Consider the following 17,955-nt stretch of genomic DNA (forward strand, 5'->3'; position numbering starts at 1 on the left):
CTAAGATTCCATTGTGGGTGAGATAGGAACTCCAGGAAGCTGGCAGGGTCAAGACCATGTGCTGGCCTTGTGCTCCATCTATTAAGCCTCCATGGGCCTTTCCCCTAAGGAAAAGACTTCCAGTCGCTTGGCCAGTCAGGGACTGGGTTAGCACCACCCCCACCATGTCAGTGATTGATTGATTGACTGACAGCTCTGCCAGGGCTGAGGGGGTCTGGGGGCAGGGCAGGGCACCACCTCACCTAGCAGCACATAAGCAAGCATTTCAAGCATCCCAAAAAGTGGCTCAGGACGCTAAACTTCCAGTCTCTGACAAGGATCCTGCGTCTCAAGACATCAACCAGGACCACTGCACTGGGACCTTTCCTCTTTTGGTCTAATCAGGGTCCCATCTAGCAGGCAGAGTAGAAAGGAAAGAAGAGGAAAGCATATTGAAACTCATATAATGGGCAATTGCTATATCAATAAAACCTAATTAACATCTTTTTATGCAGTTCTTTTCCCCCTATCATCTCATGAGTCCAGAAATCACAGGATAACCAGGCTCCAGGGGGCAAGTTCATGCAGCAGTCTTTTAGCACCTAAAGAAATCCAGCAGATCATCTGTGATTCCCTGTGCTCCTGGAGGCATCACTTTCCTACTTTGAGGTTTAGCATTCTCTAACATTAGATAATTTACACAACTGTTTGTGGGACTTGTTGGACTTGTAAGCCAAGTTCCAAAAAAAGCTTGGCAAATTCAATTTAGGCCACCTTGCCTTTCGGTCCCCACAATCTTACATGTCCAGGTATCCCTACAAGCCAAACAAATACACATGTCCCTGATCACCACCCTTATCCTTCCCACCAAGCTGGTTTCAGGGAGATTCCCAGAACCTGTACTCAGGGAGAGAGAAATGGTCAGTGGACATCATGGGAAAATACATATAGTACAATTCTACTACATGACCTGGATCCAACCTGCATCTTTCTTTTAATCCTTCCCTGTCTACAGCTGGAAAGAATCAGGAGCTGGTTTAGCACAGCCTCTAGTGATTGATTGATTGATTGATTGGTTGATTGACAGCTCAGCCAAGCTGGGGTCCTGGGGGTGGGGCACTGTCTCACCAGGTGCAAGGCCTGACCCAACCTCATCCGCACACGCAGCAGCATTGGTTTGAGACACTCAGTTTATCCAGCCTCTGAGAGCCACCCACATCTCAGTACAATAGACTGGAACCACTGCACTGGGACCTTTCCTCTCCTGCTCCCATCCAGTAGATAGAGAAGAAAGGAAAGAAGAGGGAAGCATGCTGAAACTCCTATAAGAGGCAGCTGCTATTCATAAATCTAGTTAACATCTCTTTATGAAGTTCATTCCCTCCAGCACCTCTTGAGTCCAAAAACTGCAGGACAACCAGGCTCTGGGGGGGGATGGGAGGGGTAATAAATGCAGCAATCTTTCAGCACCCAAGGAGTCAAGCAGGTCATCCATGACTTCCAGTGTGTTCTTGGAGGCAACGCTTTCCTTCTGTGAAGTTTAACATTATCTAATATTAGATAATTTACACAACTATTTTTCACACTTGAACTTGTAAGGTGAGGGTGGTTCTGAGAGGTTTTTTTTTTTTGTCTCAGGCCTGATCTCTAAATTTTGGAACGAATAACAATAATCTGGGAGAAGGCCAACAGGGTATCAGCTCCTTCTTAGGCACTGTTAGGAAGCCCACCACTTCCCACACACTCCCAGTACTTTTATCACATGTTGGAGCAGGAATCAGTTCTCTCCCCTCTAACAAGCTTAAACTTTTCATGCAACAGTGTGAAACAGCATGTTTAAAAGACTAGGGTCCTTTACCATGTGCTTTGTCTTCAGAAAGCTTGTTATTTCATTTCCCCAGTAAAATTTTCAAAAAGTCTCTGTCTTGTAACTCAACCAATTCTGTTGCAGGGTGTGATATTGTCACCTTCAGCTCTGCGGTTTGGTATGCTAATTCAACAACAAAAGGGCAGGGCTGAGTGTGAAAGTCCAGGGTACATAATGATTATAAAATCAATAATGAAAAATCAACCACATGCTAAAAAATTCCTATGTGCTGTTTGAATGAAAATGGCTCGGAGAGTGCCTATGAACATCTAAAGTGCTACTCTGCATAGAAGATTTGACCACCCCAAATTAGTCAATAGCCAGTCAGTTTTCATATGGCACCTCAGAGTGAGAGGCGCTGTGAGTAATAATGGCAAAGTGACAGCGGTTCATGGCAGAAGACAGTAATGGTGCCCCTTCACATCTGAAATATTTGCATCCAATGCCATCCATGACACATCCTGATGGCAATGTGGCTGTTCAAATCCAAACTCACGTCCTGAAGCCAGGGAAGTCACAGAAGTTGCAGCAGAAAGGACACCCGGGTACGTGCGGTCTCAGACTTGCTGCGCTGTGCTGCAAGGAGAGGCGGATGGGCTGCACATTACTCAGGGGTTGCAGCACAAAACAACAAAATGGGAGCAGGTTAGCACCAAGAGGTAGCAATCATCAGCCCTAGTAGCTGGCTGGACAATCAGAGAGAGGTTCATGTGGAAGAATTTAGTAACCATTTTATTTTGAACCATTGTTGACTTCCCGATTGTGGAGGTCTTGGAAGTGTTTCATGTGCTTTTTGCCACAGGGACTGAATTCATAAACACTGGTAAATAACTGAAGGCATATACATGAGTCACTACTTAGGCACATCACAAAGTTTTGATTTAGCAACATTTTGATTTAGGAAACCCATGGGGTTATTTATGCAGTGTAAATACTTCTTTTGCTATCTACTTGCCTGGGAACATAAGTTGTCAACACAAAAAAAAAAAAAAATCTAGAAAGCTGTGATTCATTTTTATTCCTCCTACTCTTGTAATTCTCTCTTGTTTATAAAGCCTTCCACTAATGTATTTTATTTGGAAGCTTAATAACAGAGACAGCACAGTGGAAAAGAATCTTTAACTAGAGGCTTCTGAGAGGCAGAACAAAGTAACAGAAGGATGAACATCAGTCTTTCTTGACTGTAAGCAAAGCACCCTGGTGACAGTCTCCCTGCTACTGCCCTGCCACTCATGAAAGGAAGGAGAATAGTCCTTATTGAAGCACATGTTCTTGTTGAAAATGTAAAAGCATAGTGCATAATATGTCAGTGATGCACCTTCCTCTTTCATGTATATGTTCTTTTTTTCATACTGCTCTTCTGGTCACTTTCCCCCACCCAATACTCCTCAGGCTTTGAACTCTCATTCACCCAAGCTGTCAAATCCCTATGAAAGAGAAGCCTTTTCCAGGACTACTTTACCAACCACAAGAAAAAACTGAAATCTCAGTACCTGAATAAAAACACAGCATTGATTTCTGTAGAAAATTCAAAACTGAACGTTTCCTTTATGTTTGGGCTGCTGCAAATCATGGGTGCACCTGGAATACAGCCAAGTGATATACAGGTTGCAAGGGACACCTGGTGGTGAGCTCATCCCAACACCTGCTCAGAACAGGTTCAGCTCTGTCAGATTGCTCAGTGCCTTGTTCCTGTCAAATTTGGAAGGCCCCCAAGGCTGAAAATCCCACATGCTCTCTGGATCCCTGTCTCAGAATCTGAATACCTTGGTAGAGGATTAATTTCTCCTCATATCTAACCTTAACTTCTCTTGTTACAATTTGGGTCCTTGCCTTTTGTCCTTTACCTGCTGCTTCTTCAGGATGACTCTGGGTCGATTTTCCCTCAGCTTTTCACTGGTTAACTCTAGACAGCAATAAGATCCCACCCTTTACTCTTTCCTCTCCAGGATGAAGATGCCTCTTCACCTTCCTCATACATCACATGACCCAGCCAGCAGCTTGGTGGCCCTGTACCTCTGATAAAATCGAGAGCAGGCTCCTGCTACTAAAGTGATTTCAGTTTTTATTACAAGAAAGAAAAAGGCCTAAAGCAAGGGGGCCCGCGGGCAAGCAGGAGCATTCCCGTCGAGGATGCTGCAGCACCGGAGCTGGGTCTTCCTTTTAGCAGCGATGTAGCCATGTCCCCGATGTCCCAGAAGGAGCGCCACCACTTCAGTGGGTCAAAAGCCCTTTTTTACCCTGTTTTTGTCCCTTTGGATTGGTTTCTTTTTTGGATCCTTCATTTGCATGAAGGTTTAAGGCACTTGATTGGCCCATTACAGTTCTGTCCAGGCTGATTCGTTTGGCTTGGGGGTGATGCACTTCACTTAGGTGCATTACGGTACGTTGAGTACCGTATTTCTTATAACTCCCCTTTTAACCCCTTTCACAATACAATAACCAAACTAACAGTACATACTTACCGATCTATCAGCTATTTTACAACAGCTTCTAACCTCTTTTTAACACCTCCAAGGCTGGGCCTACTCCAGTCTGTCTTCTACCAGCAAGGCCAGAAGTGGCTGCGGCAATCCAGGCGCGGTCTCAGGAGCGCTGAGGAGAGCGAAGAATCCCTTCCCTCCGGCTGCCGGCTGAAGTTCCCGCTGCAGGGCTCTGTACGGGCGGTACGACCCGGCTGGCCTCTGCTGTGAGGACGCGGTGCTGTCGCAGCCCGAGGCGAGGAGCTCGGGGCAGCCTGTGCGGGGCCGCTCCCCTCCCTTTGGCATGCAGCGGGCTCTGGCGCACACGGCCATTCCTGCACGCAGGACTCGGCCGCCGTGGAGCGGAGTTTGCAGCTGCACGCTCAGGCAATAGGTGGCACTGAGGGACGATGTAGTTTTGCGTTGTCCCCGAAAAAACGTCACTGCGGAAGAGAGAGCCGGAGGGGAGAGGCTGGCATTGTGTCCTCGCCCGGAGCAGCGGCCAGGCAGGGAGCGGCAGACATGTGGCGGGAGAGCCTTCCAAACGCGTGGTGAGATCTCCTCGGCACGGGAGCAGGGACAGACAGCACAAGTCCGGACTGGGCTCCCTCCGCCTGGGGCTGCGTGAAAGCCCCGGGAGGGTCACCGGGTCGTGGGAGAGTGGGAGCAGGCGGCTGAGATTCCCCTGAGCATGAGTGCGGAGGAGGTGTTGATGGAGTGAGCCTTGTTCGTGTCGCTCAGAGAGCTGCTTCTGGGACGGGCTTGCTTTGTTAGCAGTGCGGGGTTTGACGCTGCCTTGATAGCTGCTTTCGCACCTCTGCTCACCGACCTCCAGGATGGTAGTGCAGGGCGATATTCTACCTGTTGCATAAGCTGTTTGTTCTTAGGAGCCCTGTTCTTCCAAGCTGTTTGTTCTTAGGAGCCCTGTTCTCCCATGTCTAGAAGTGATTTAAGGAGAAAAAAAAAAAAAAAAAAAACCACATATAGGCTGTTTCAGCAAGTGTGAGCAAATTGCCTTGGAGGTTACTGAGATATCCAGTACAGGCTCCAGGTTCTGCACTTCAGACAGCAGAGGGAAATAATTCTAGGTGATGACAAACACCCAGTGGAGTTGGTTTTTCATGGATCAGTAAGTCTTTTTCCTTTTTGGCATTTGTTTTGGTTTGTTTTCTCAAAGTACTATAGTTATTGTACCAAAGAACTCCCTAATGTAGCTGCATTCCACAAGGCAGAGTAACAAGGCTTGCTTCTGTTGTTGCTAGATTTTAGACTGTGCTTTTGTACCAGAAGCTACTAAGCTTAAAGGGAACCGAGGAGGATACTTTCTTTTCCTAGCAGACAGGGGAGACCTAAAGGCTTGATACCCAGTCAGGAGTAGCTGAAAGTGTCAAAGGCACAGCAGCTCCTTAAACTCTGGACAGGGAAGGGTCCACAAGGCTCTGCTGGTGCCAGCCCTGCAGCACGATCAGCACCACATGGATGGGAGAGAATAGCCCTGGAGCTCAGAATTGCCCTGCTGAGGCTGGGCACCTATTGCAACACAGCAGTCAAAGTAAACCATTTTTTTGGCTGAAGTCACATAGGTGTTTACAGGATGAAACCCTGCAAGGACACCTGTGCAGTTGTTTACTGCCTTTCATCTAAATTGTGCTAAAGGAGGGAATATTATGGCAATAAATTATCTAGCTAAAGCACAGCCCAGAAACACTGTCTCTTTGTACAGAGGCAGTGCTTTGTGAGCCCCTCTCTGCCCATCCTATCCAAAGAATACGAAAAATAATGGCAGATGTTGCCAGGTGGCTAAAAAGCTTGTGATCACAAGCTGGGCAATGAGTGGTGCTGGCAGGGGACATTCTTTGCACCATCCAGAAGGATTGGAGTAGGACAACACTATCAGACTGTAAGGATCTTTCTGTTTTTTCCCCTTTTGTAGGGAGAGCATCATGTCCCAGATCAGGTAAGTGGAATAGCTGTTCTGTGCTGCGGTCTCCTCTTTCGATTAGTGCCCTGATTGGGGCACAGCGTCAGCCCTACTGTACTCTGGATGACAACAGCAACAAAATCTTCACTCACAGCCCCCTTGCAGCCCCCTGCAGGAGCCCCAGATGCCTCTACTAATCCACAAGGGAAGCTGGAGAACTTGAAATACAAGTCAGAGGGGTGGGAGGGTACACTGCACTTAGTACACTGCATGTCTGTCAACTCCAGCTCTGGCAACTTGGCTCCCACACCTCAAGTGTGCCACCTTGCTGTTCAGAACAGAATCAGGGACACCAGCAGACATTCCTTACTTGACAGCTACAGGGGAGAGCCAGGATTGCCCTAAGAGATAATTGAATCTGTAGGGGAGCTGTGTATGAAACACTGGCAAGAGAAGCGTGTCCAGCACATCCAGATTTCTTCAGCAGCTGAAGACTTTTGTCTCTCCTCCTGCTCCTCAGCCCACTTTACCCATGCAGCTTTTATTCCTGGACAAGTCCAGCTGCTACTGTCTCATTCACTGCAGTACCTGCTTCAAAGTAGCTTGGCCCTATTGAACTTTTTTTTATCCCTTTTTTTTTTTATCCTATTGAACTTTGTCCCCCCAGGCATCCTGGTTCACAAGGAAAGGGACAAGAAAGACTTGTGATCAGCAAGTCCTGATCAGCAAGGACTTGAGACCCTTAAAAAACCTTAGTAGATAGAACCCTGCCCCAAATCTTACCTGTGATCTTCAAAAATAACAGAAATACCCAGTCTGTGCTGACTGCCTGGGATTTGTAGGCATTTGTCCCTGCTCAGTCCCTATGGATGTGCAAACAAGCCTCAGAGTAAGGCCCTTTGATAATGCTGTTGTTGAACACAAGCAATTTTGTGCCTCCCCAGGCCTTTTGACTGTTCCCAGAAGAATGCAGTCCTGGTCCCTGTGGCCGCCCTGGGGGTTGGAGGGATGCTGCTTTACTGGCTCAGATCTGGACGCAAGATCAAGACTATTGACATGGGCGATGGGTGGTGGGGCGCAGGCGAAAGGCCCCCCAAAGGGAAAGAAGACACAAGCATCCGTCCCTTCAAGATTGAAACATCTGACAAAGAAATCGAGGTACCGCTGGCTGGGGGGTAACGGGGGCAGAAAGCTGCAAGGGGAGGCAGTCCATCACCCACCTCACTGCCTCGAGGTGATGCCTTGGGGGTGACAGCAGGGCACTTCCATGTGCCAGGGCAGCTACCCAGCTCCATTAGATGATGCTCTGGCTCACCATTCTTAATTAAGGGGATTTGAGCTCCAGTGCCTTGCAATGTCCCCTAAAGACTTTCTGAGACAGCAGCCCCTCTGTGCAAGCTGGGGCTTCTCCTGCAGAAAGGCTACACTTTGAGCAGCAAATTTTGACACTGGGTCTGTGGATGGTGGAGCAGGGCAGGAGGGAATTGGGACAGCAGTGGCACCAGTAGGGCAGGACTGAGGGGCTTCCACAGAGGAAAAGGCTGTAGGGCTGAAGAGGGATGGTGTCTTGACTGAATCATAGCTCCTCCATCCCTGCATGCCTGTCTCTATCTCACCAAGCAGCAGCCAGCAGCTCAAGGTGAGATTCTTATTCTCCGAGCCAGCAGTGCTGCCAAGGTCCTAGCACCAAAAACCCTAGAGTGAGCTAGCAGCAAGCCAAGAGCAGGACCCGGTACTCCTGGGTGCCCATGGGGAACTTGTAACCTGTAGAAAATTGTATTGCACATACAAACAATTCAGGTGGTCAATGAAAGTATGGCACTTCTTCAGGAGGGCTTGTGGTGTCCCAGAGAGCAATACAAAAGCCAGCAGAGCCAAGAGTGCCTGTCTGTGCCTGCCCTGGCATAGGGCACATGGCAGCAGCTGGCCAGCCTAGCAAGAAGTGCTCCCTTCCACAGGATCTGCACCAGCGCCTGGATCGGTTCCGCTTCACACCGCACGTGGAAGGAGCCGCCTTCCACTATGGCTTCAACTCCAGCTACCTGCGGAAGGTGGTGGCCTACTGGAGGAATCAGTTTGACTGGCGCAAGCAAGTGGAAGAGCTGAACAAATACCCCCACTTCCACACCACCATTGAAGGTGAGGGGGTCTCTGTGCCTTGAACAGGTCTCACTCAGAAATGCACAGCAAGAAGGGGGAGATGTATAAAGTGACAATATTTGAGATAACCTATGCATAACAGCTTAGTGATACAAGTGAAATATAACTAGTGGAGGCTCTATTATTAACAACCTTATAGGGATTAAGACCATTACACAGTGGCAATAAGGTTAGGTCTGCTTCAAGATGGGCTTCATCTGGCTCAGAACCTGAGCTAACTAACGATGAGGTGCTCTTCAGTGATTGCCTTGAGGCCACCTTTGAAAACTGAAATTTAGCCAGACTGAGGCTGGAATATCCCTCCCCACCATGCAGTAGTTCAGCCAGGTGAGCTTAGCCAGACTTTACATAAATGATCTCTAGATTAGGGTAGACTTTACCTAATTGATCTCTATGTTAGGCTTCTATCAGGCCCTTTTTCATGTTTCTCTTTTAACTACTGAAATGTTTTTGCATGTATCTTACCCCCATTGTGCTATACATTCAAGTGCAATTCTTACTTATATACTGTGAGACCAGTTTCTCAGGAGATGGATGGTAATCTCCAGTGACCCCAATATCTGTGGCTGGGGTCAATATCTCTATGTAAAAGATGAGACAACTGATACTATGCCAAGCATCCCCTTTCAGCCAGGCATCTTCTTGCTGTGGGCTGATTGTGGAACTTCTGCTCCAGATGCAAATTACAGTTTTGCCTCCCTCCTTCTACAGAATGCAGAGCAGCAACTGTGGTCCCAGAGCTTTAATTTTTCTCTCTTGGATGTGTGGCAGGGATTGATATCCATTTTATCCATGTGAAGCCATCCTATGTTCCTCATGGTCAAGCTGTTCGACCTCTGCTGATGGTCCATGGCTGGCCCGGCTCCTTTTATGAGTTCTACAAGATCATTCCTCTGCTCACGGAGCCAGCCAAGCACGGCTTGAATGAGGGTGATGTGGTGTTTGAGGTCATCTGCCCCTCCATCCCAGGATATGGTTTCTCAGAGGCCTCTCACCAGAAAGGTAAGCAATGAAAATGCTCTGTTGGAATTGCAGTTTTTGGAGTAACACCTCAACTATCCCAGGCAGCCCTGGGCACTGCAGTTTGTGATGCAGATGCCTGGCTTTTTGCTAAGGCCCATGTGGCTGAGGCTCTGAGGCTGGCTGTGAAGATTTGCAACACAAGGGTAACTGGAAGTCAGGTCTGATTTCGCTTTCCACTGAATTTCTCTCATCTTGTGCTCACTTTCTTTCCGAGGAGTGAGGCAGAGCAGCATTGCATTCCCACAGCTCCACACACACGTGCCTCAGTCAGGTCACAGTCTTTGGCCAGGGGAGGAACAGTAGGACCAACAGGTCTCCTGTGTTTCCCTTTACCTACAGAGTTTGACTCCATAGCAACTGCTCGGATATTTCACAAGCTGATGAACAGATTGGGCTTCAAGGAATACTACCTACAGGGAGGGGACTGGGGATCTCGCATTACCACAAACATGGCCCAGATGCTGCCACAGTAAGTAGCAAAGGAAATCAGTGCAGAAAAGCTGCCTCCAGTCCCTACCCTACCTTCTGGCTCCATAGTCCTACCTTCTGTTTACCCTGCTTCTCATCCTCTTCTGCTCTGTTTCCTTCAGGGAGAACCCCATCCTGCATATTCAACTGCATTCATATGCTTTCTATTGAATTTTTTTTTTATTATTATTATTCTACTGGACCTGAAGGGCTTTTGTGTATTTGATTCAGTCCAGTGTTTATCTCACAGCTGCAGTCAGACTTGTTTTCTAGAAAACTTGGAGACAGAAAATGGCTTGATTTAACCCTCTATTCCTAAACTTATTTTTAGGTCTGTGAAAGGGCTTCATCTGAATCTTGTTTTCATCCACACGCAAGGTTTGGGAAAGATGATTCGTGCAATGCTTGGAGCTTATGTACCATGGCTTGTAGGCTTCAGCAGGGAAGATGCTCGACGTTTCTACCCTTTCATGCAGAAAAACGTATTTGACATCCTCCGAGAGTCTGGATACTTACACATCCAAGCCACCAAACCAGACACTGCAGGTAATGTACCTTCTCTGTATCCCTGTGAACATGGAACACTAATCACTCGTGGTACATGAAAACAAAGGCCAGCCAAATTTGAGAAGCAATGATTTCTGGTGACTTGAATGCAAGACTCATGGGGGTAATGAGTTTATAGGGATGAGAACTGTATAAAATGAAGCAAAAAGAAACCACTCAAAAAAAGATGGAGATTTCAAGTATAATTTTTCAAGGTCTTTTAAACAGCACACCACGTTCCTTGAGAATGAACCCATTTCCATAGAGTCTCTCAAAAGTAAAATACAGGGTTCTGAAATTGAAGCTTTGAGAAGTAAATGGGGCTGAAAACAAGAAAAATATCACAAGCAAAGAGATGGAATGTGAAAGCTACAAATATGCAGACAAAGCTCAAACACCTGAAAAGCCAGAATGCTGATGTCCTGGGGCCAGTGGATAAGGACTGTGAAGAAAGATAGGGCCATTTCATAATGCTTAAAGGATCTCTTTGCATCAGTCCCCACTAGAAAGGATTCTAGGGTATTGCTTTATTGGAATAATCCCTCACCAGGAAAGACAGCAGAGCTGTCTCAGGCTGGTGCCAGATTTGGAGACCAGAGAACAAACAGCCCCCCAGCCCAGCAATTCACTAAAGGAGAAGAAGAAGCAGCTCAAACTGGAATGTCAGTGAATGCCTAGATTATTGCTTGAAGTGATTGCAAACTCAAAGAAATAAAAGGAGATAAACAATATACCAGGTAGGGGAGAGTTGTGGTGGTGATGTTTCTGGTTGCTTGGGTATTTTTAAGGGCCAAAAAGTATAGGTATCCACAGAAAATGAAGATCAGTATGTCTAGTCTCTGAACAGAAATCTGACAATTGTTTAAACAAGGAGAATTGATTCACAGGGGATAATATCACAGGGAAAACAAGCTTCAAGAATCAGAGCTCTGTCAGAATCAAACGGCCGCAGATCCACAAATGGAACTTATATAATTTCCAAAAATATTTTGTTGAGACTCCTTCCCCAGCATTCTTAAGAAATTGAACTGCCTTAAGAAAAGGATTGAAACTAGTCAACATGAGAATCCAAGCACAGGAATAAATCCACAAGTTATAGGGGAGGAAGAGAATCACAAAAATCTGTGCTGACACTTATACCCTTTAACAAGATCCTAACTTCTCTAGGAATAAAAGTTAATAATTAGATGTGAAATTGACAGTTATCCAAGCTTTGGTTTATAAGTGACTGGTTGATAAAACCAGCCAATAAAAACTGATATCAACAAAGTTCAAAGCAGTTTAAGAAAGTCACAGTTCAAGTGGATTCAAGTTTGGCTGCTCCCATATGAGAGAATCCATGAGTCAAGGGTAGTGCTCTGAAAAATCAGCTGATTTTTGAGATTAAGGCAATTTTGCTCTCTAAAAAAAAACCAACTGAAAAGTACAACTACAGAATCCATTATATTCATGATATTCTGAATCTGTTGCATTCCTGTTAGCCCTGTTTCATAAACATATTTTAGAATCAGAATACATTCCATCCTAAGCAGGATAATGCTCCCAAATATTTTATCTGAAATTTCTTTTCAGAGTGCCATCTCTTTACATCTGAATTTGCTCCTTCTGCCACACATCACCAAGAAGCCAATGGAACTTCCTTAACTCCCAGTTTCTTTTGTATAGGAATTATCTGAAGTTGTAGTGCCCTCAGATACAGCCAGAATTCCTCTGCATGGAATTTGTCACAAATTAAGTACTATAAGGGATAGATAAATACAGAGTCTCTACTGAATTCTCTAGAAAACTCTGAACTCTTCATGAAAGTCCAGTTTAACTTGCACTGAAGTATTGCAATGCCAGGCAACTGCAACAGGTCTTCTCTTCTCCTCACTTAGGTTGTGGACTGAATGACTCCCCAGTGGGGCTTGCTGCATATATTATGGAGAAATTCTCAACCTGGACAGACAAATCATTCCTGCATAAAGATGATGGAGGCTTGGAAAGGTAAGATATTAGGTTATGATGTTATTCCATGAGAAGTCTCATTAAAAGAATGATAATAATACAAGGATACAAGTAAAATACTGGCGTGTCAAAGCTGAAATTTAAGGATGAAAGGCTGACATGACAAGCACTAGTTTAAACTTACAGCAGACTGCCTACACATTACTGATTCAGCACCAGGCACTTTTGCTCTGAATACACAGGTGCCAAGTAATTTGCTGCTTGAAAATAGGTGGAGATTAAGAGGGACAGCAGTTCTTCAGGGCATGAGCCTAGTATAGAGCACTGAGGAACAGCTTCCAGTTAAATTTCTTCCTCTCTCTCAACAGCAAATACTCTCTTGATGAGCTTTTGACCAATGTGATGATTTATTGGGTGACATCCTCTATTGTGTCCTCAATGCGATACTACAAGGAAAACTTCTCCAAGGACCCAAGAATTCATAACAGGTAATTATGTGGCAAGTTGCATGGCAGATTTGCAAATGAGGTTGAAACATTTGCCTGTATCAAGAGTTAGATCACTTACAACAGCACATTTAATTAGTTTTGAGAAAAATGAAAGTCCAAATTCTTGCTTGCTTTTGAGAAATATAGTTAAGGGTCACTTTTCTTTTGAAACTATAATGCACACAAGGTAGCTTGCAGCCAAGACAATGCAAAAGACTTATCAAAGCACCAAGCAAAGTCTTATGTTCAAAATACAAGTCTGTATACTTATTCAACAAACAAATGTGACTTGTAGCCCAGTTCAGTGAAAACACAACAGAAGATCATGGGCACACCTAAGAGAGAAGTATAAACTGAATTAGGAAGGCTACTGCTTGCTGGAGGGTAAGCTAAGAACTACAAGAGTTAAGCACAAACCTGGGGTAGCAATTTGGAGGGCAGTACTTGAAACTCAGCACCTTGTGACAGCTGGTACATAAAGATGGTGCTAAGAGAGGCTGACCACAAAATGTTGCTGAGCAGACTTCTCCAAGTAACAGATCATCTGAACAACTGGGAGTCTTTCTTTCTGGAGTGAACCAGCTCCTTTCTTCTCCAGAGGGTCACTTGTTATGCATTTGGTGCCAAGTTCCAAAGCAAACAGGAGCTGGCTCATTTCTCAAAGAGGTGTTGTATTTTGTCATGTAGCACTACACTGAAGTTTACAAAAGTTAAGCTCAAAAATGGGAAACATTTAAAGACCAACCTGTGTGCAAAGTTGGCTCCACTTTGCACCTCTACAGATATAATTTTCTAAAACTCAATGATATCTGAATAGAAAGGAAGCTCCTCAGTGGAGTGTAGACCAGGAGGTGCACTGCACAAAGTGGGGAAATTTCTCCAGCAAAATGTGTTCCCAGAGACAGAGGTTTTTATAGACTTCCCCCAGGACTTGTTTCAACAATGCAATTAACTTATCTCTTCTAGGGTTGGCGTATATGTTCCCACAGGGATTGCAGCTTTTCCTCAGGAGATTGTGCATGTACCACGTGTCTGGGCAAAGGATGTCTACAAGAACATCATCACTTACACTTACATGCCACGTGGAGGGCATTTTGCTGCCTTTGAGGAACCAAAGCTCCTGGCACAAGACATCATGCAGTTTGTCCGAAAAGTGGAACAGCTGTGAGCCTGCAGTTGAAATATATACATATATGGAATGGAAACAAGTGCTTGACCAGTGGCAGAACCTTTAGACTGGATTTGTTTAATCCCTCAAAATAATCACATATAGACACCAGCATTTTATTGTGATAATAATTACAGTCCTGATTTTTAAAATCAAGTTGTAATGTTTTCATAAGAAAAAAAACATAACCAAAAATCCAAAAAGCATCTTGTGTTCCTTAGTTCCCAGCACCCTATCATTGCTGCATTCATAGTTCAAGTATAACAGAATATGTAAACAGTTTATTGCAGTAACATTGCACTCAACTGAGGAAGAGAGGTGAAAGGAACTGGCCAAGGTTCCTTTTAAAAGCTTCTTTAAACACTTGGGGCACCTGCATTCTTAAACGTGTTACAAGCAGCTTTGGTGGAAACATAAAAGGTTTTGATCTCCTGAGCACAAACACTCCTACATTCAAGTTACATTTCCTTCAAGAGACCTGAGATTTCATATTCAAGAGGGCAGCTGCACATAAGGCAGCTTTCTTCACTCAAAGTTTTTCCCCTAGAATGAGCTTAAGAAGCAGCTACTGCACATTGTAAACAGATATTAATGGATACTACAGCAGAGAGGGCACTCTAGTGTTCTCCAAGCTCAAAAATTTCAAATCAAGTTCCTACTACTTCTATCATCTCATTCCATCCAAAAGGTCAAGGTTAAAATATGCACCAAGCGTAGAGGGTTACTTCAACCTCCACCCTCTTCACAAAGGACTTTTACCACCCCATTGTGCATTTTTGACTAGTAACAGCAAGTACCCTCACTGCCAGTAGGTTCACCTTTCTCTTCAAATGGTAGGAGTTATTTCAAGTTACTGAAAGCTCATTACAGCACAGATAATAGCCCAGCTGACTGAAGACAACTCCAGCAGGTATCTAGTTCTAACACACTGCTCTCAAGGCTTCTCTCCCCATCCTGTTCTGCAGTAGACACCAGCCCACAAGAACAGGCTCAAATCTGATTCTAAGTGAAACAATCTGACTAAGAGCACAAATTTTGCAGGTAAAGATAGTGCTAAACTTGATCACATTCCCCTGATTTCTATGCATTTCAGAAACATTTAAAGTCAAAGTTTCTTCCTCAAGTGAGAGTAATCTTCCATTATTGCAGCAGCACTTCTAACTTCCTCTGAAGAGGGTTAGCAAAGAAACTGCTTACTTTTAATCTTATATCTAACCAATTGTCAGGGCTGTTAGGCAAAGATTAGTAAAAAAATAACTTGCTTATTGCTACCCTGCCTCCACACTACCAGACTCTTTCCATCTCCAAGACAGCACTAGCTACAAGATTTTTCAGTTGCTGCCAAGTCTTACTTTGGAGTGTTAAGGAACAGTAAGTGAGTTATAGGAAAGTGCAATATTACGAAATAGATGCACAAGCACCTGAGTACTCAAGTGGGGCGCATACCACGGCAGCTGAGGCAGCGTTGGGAGCTGCGGCTGTCGCTTGTGGAGCTGCCAGGGGGCCCCTGGAAGCGGCTCCGCCCATCTCCACGGCAGCCCTGGCAGCTCCAGCCATTTGCAGAGGAGCTGCCTTCATCCTGTCCCATTCTTTACTAGCTGGGAATAAATCCCTCTTCTGCAACAATGTTACCTCCGTGTCCCAGTCCGATTTTGCCCGCTGGTTTTCCTGCTGTGCGGAGCCTTTTAAAGCCTGCAGGATTTCCTCGCAGAGAGTTATTTTGCAGGAAATAGCTTCACCTAAGAGAGCCTATGGGTAACGTGGCAAAGGCAGGGTCAGAAAACGGCCATATTAAAACTCAGGAGGAGATTGGATGTATCCAGCATGTACCAGTTCAGCAAGCACTCAGCAGGGAAGTTTTATTCCCAACACATTAATTCATCCCGGGTCACAGCTCGGGTCCCTAAAGAGCCGCTGGACCTGTGTGCAACTGTGCCTTAAAGTGGATTTGCCTTCAACAACAACTCAGGAAATAAGGACAATAGAGGAGCGCAGCAAGATACAGGAAGGCAGCAGACACCATGAAGAAAAAAAAAAAAAATCAGAGACATGATTCAAAAATACATGGTTACATTTGCTAAAATTGACACCTAAAGGAAAAAAAGTAATCAATATTCCAATTAAGTTTCTATGGAATCCATTCATTCACTAAAGCCTTTGAGGGTCACTGGTGCTTGGAACCAGACATAGTCCTCCCAAGTAGATGCCGTGTGCTGTGGAAGGGAGGCACTAACGTGGAGGTCTCCATCGCAGGACAACTTAACAGTCAGCTTCCTCCCTCGGCTCGGCACTTGGTAGTTGAGCTTGGGCCGGAACCACTCAACACCACAGTCACGGTGGCCCTGGACCAGGACTAGAGTGCCTGTGACAGGGAGAGCCTTAAGTTCACTGAAGACATCAGCGACAAACAGGCGGTGAAAGAGCTGGCGAACACAGGGCGCAGTCTGGAGGCTCTCTTCAGCAGAGCCCTCACAGAACCCCTCCAAATTCAGCTCATAGAGCTCCTTGGGGTTCATGACATTGCCTCCAAGTAGGAAAAGAACCCGAGGAACCAGCGTCAGACTAAACATGACTTCCAGGTGCTGGAACAATCCCTCCAGCTCCGTCAGCAGCTGCTGGCACTTTCTGCTTGCCAGGCCCAGGGAATGTGGTTTCTCAATTCCACCTCCATCCTGGAAAACAAAAATTCATATTAACACATTTAGGTATGAACATGTATTATACTTAGCAGAAAGCACGGCCCATCCCAGAGAGTCAAGGAACAAGCAGTTTGTGTTCATTTTGAGAGCTACAGATACACACATGGGGAAGATGCGCATATTCTCTCCACATCAAGGAGATGCAAGAGGAACACAAAAGCACAATCCATAGCTACTCAGCTGGAATCTGAATCGCGCTACTGATGAATTCCAATAGGAATTAGAAGCCCATCTTTCAAAGGTCAGCCATCTCTATGAAATCTCTTAACAGTATTTTGTTTGGTTGGTTTTTTGCTTAGAGGTAACAAAGCAGTGACACGATTTGAGTGGAAAGTAGGAAGTAATCAATCAAGAGGAATTTGTTGGCACCTCCAGCAGCCCGAACTTAACGCGGCCTTTGCCTCGTTTGGAAAACAAGAGGTAAGATTTGGGATGCAGCCACAACAAGCGCTTTATTTAAAAGCGCCGACACGTTGCCGTGCGAGTCCCCGAGCGAGAAAAGGAGCTCGCCAGCAAAACTCAAACGCCACGGCCCCCCTAATCCCCCGGCCCGGGGGCCGCCTCCGAGCACCCCGCGGCCGCCGCCCCTCACCTGGGCCGCCTGCCGGCAGAAGTAGGCGAGCTGCTCGTAGGGCAGCGGGAGCTGGTTCCGCTGGTGCAGGACGTGCTTCAGGAGCTCGCAGGCGAAGCGGTAGCCGCTGCCCCGGCACACAGCTCCCGGGAACGCCACGGCCACCGCGGGGCTGCCCAGCGCCGACCTGTCCCCCCGAGGCCTCATGCCGCCGCGATCCAAGCCCGCCAGCGCCGGGGAACGAAGAGCCAATGACGCGCCCCCAACGGCCGCCGCGGGTTTGAATGCCGCCGCCGCCGCGGAGCCTCACGGGAGTGGCGCACGCGCCGCGCCGCGCGCCCTCCGGCGGCGGAGCCGCCCGCGCTTGGTGGGCGTGGCAGGAGGCGGGGTCGCTGCGCAGCCCCGCCCCTCCGCTCCCCCGCCCGAGCCCGTCCCGGGGCCGCCCGGCTGAGGCCGTGCCGGGAGCTCGGGCTGCTTCTTGCGGGGCCGTCCGGGGAGGGCCGCAGGAAGCGGCTCCGATGTCCTCCGCCCCGCTCCCGGCAGCCCTGGCGGCTGCGGGAGGAGGAGCCGCCTTCACGCTGCCGCGGAGAGGAGGAGGCGGGGAGCGTGCAGGGAGTGCCGTGTTTGGAAACATTGTGCCTTGTTTGGAAACATTG

The 17,955-nt window shown here is 46.7% G+C and overlaps 2 protein-coding genes across 3 annotated transcripts; one reads left to right on the top strand and one right to left on the bottom strand.

Annotated features, from left to right (window-relative positions):
• The first annotated feature begins 4,631 nt into the window (after positions 1-4,631).
• LOC119699646 (epoxide hydrolase 1-like) lies at positions 4,632-14,232 on the top strand. Of its 2 annotated transcripts, XM_038133459.1 has the most exons (10): positions 4,632-4,859; positions 6,242-6,265; positions 7,174-7,387; positions 8,188-8,368; positions 9,161-9,391; positions 9,752-9,881; positions 10,212-10,426; positions 12,304-12,412; positions 12,742-12,861; positions 13,828-14,232. In XM_038133459.1, exons 1-10 carry the CDS (start codon positions 4,831-4,833, stop codon positions 14,027-14,029), a joined length of 1,455 nt encoding a protein of 484 aa, XP_037989387.1. In that variant the 5' UTR covers positions 4,632-4,830; the 3' UTR covers positions 14,030-14,232. The 2 variants fall into 2 exon arrangements, with proteins under 2 accessions (XP_037989387.1, XP_037989386.1); XM_038133458.1 differs by lacking the exon at positions 6,242-6,265 and having other exon boundaries at positions 4,707-4,859.
• Positions 14,233-14,384: 152 nt separating this feature from the next.
• Positions 14,385-17,934, bottom strand: LOC119699650 (MAD2L1 binding protein). The gene is made up of 2 exons (XM_038133465.1): positions 17,321-17,934; positions 14,385-16,701 (listed from the first exon to the last, which is right to left on the bottom strand). The coding sequence occupies exons 1-2, from the start codon at positions 17,504-17,506 to the stop codon at positions 16,171-16,173; spliced, it is 717 nt and encodes a 238-aa protein (XP_037989393.1). The 5' UTR covers positions 17,507-17,934; the 3' UTR covers positions 14,385-16,170.
• Positions 17,935-17,955: the final 21 nt, after the last annotated feature.

The sequence above is a fragment of the Motacilla alba genome, chromosome 3, assembly GCF_015832195.1.
Source record: "Motacilla alba alba isolate MOTALB_02 chromosome 3, Motacilla_alba_V1.0_pri, whole genome shotgun sequence".
Lineage (NCBI taxonomy): Eukaryota > Metazoa > Chordata > Aves > Passeriformes > Motacillidae > Motacilla > Motacilla alba.

Coding starts and splice junctions, on each gene's coding strand:
- LOC119699646 (XM_038133459.1), top strand. CDS start 4,831: ATGTGGCGGGAGAGCCTTCCAAACGCGTG. Junction 9,392..9,751: donor AGAGGCCTCTCACCAGAAAG/GTAAGCAATGAA, acceptor CTTTACCTACAG/AGTTTGACTCCATAGCAACT. Junction 10,427..12,303: donor CACCAAACCAGACACTGCAG/GTAATGTACCTT, acceptor CTCCTCACTTAG/GTTGTGGACTGAATGACTCC.
- LOC119699650 (XM_038133465.1), bottom strand. CDS start 17,506: ATGAGGCCTCGGGGGGACAGGTCGGCGCTGGGCAGCCCCGCGGTGGCC. Junction 16,702..17,320: donor TCTGCCGGCAGGCGGCCCAG/GTGAGGGGCGGC, acceptor TTTGTTTTCCAG/GATGGAGGTGGAATTGAGAA.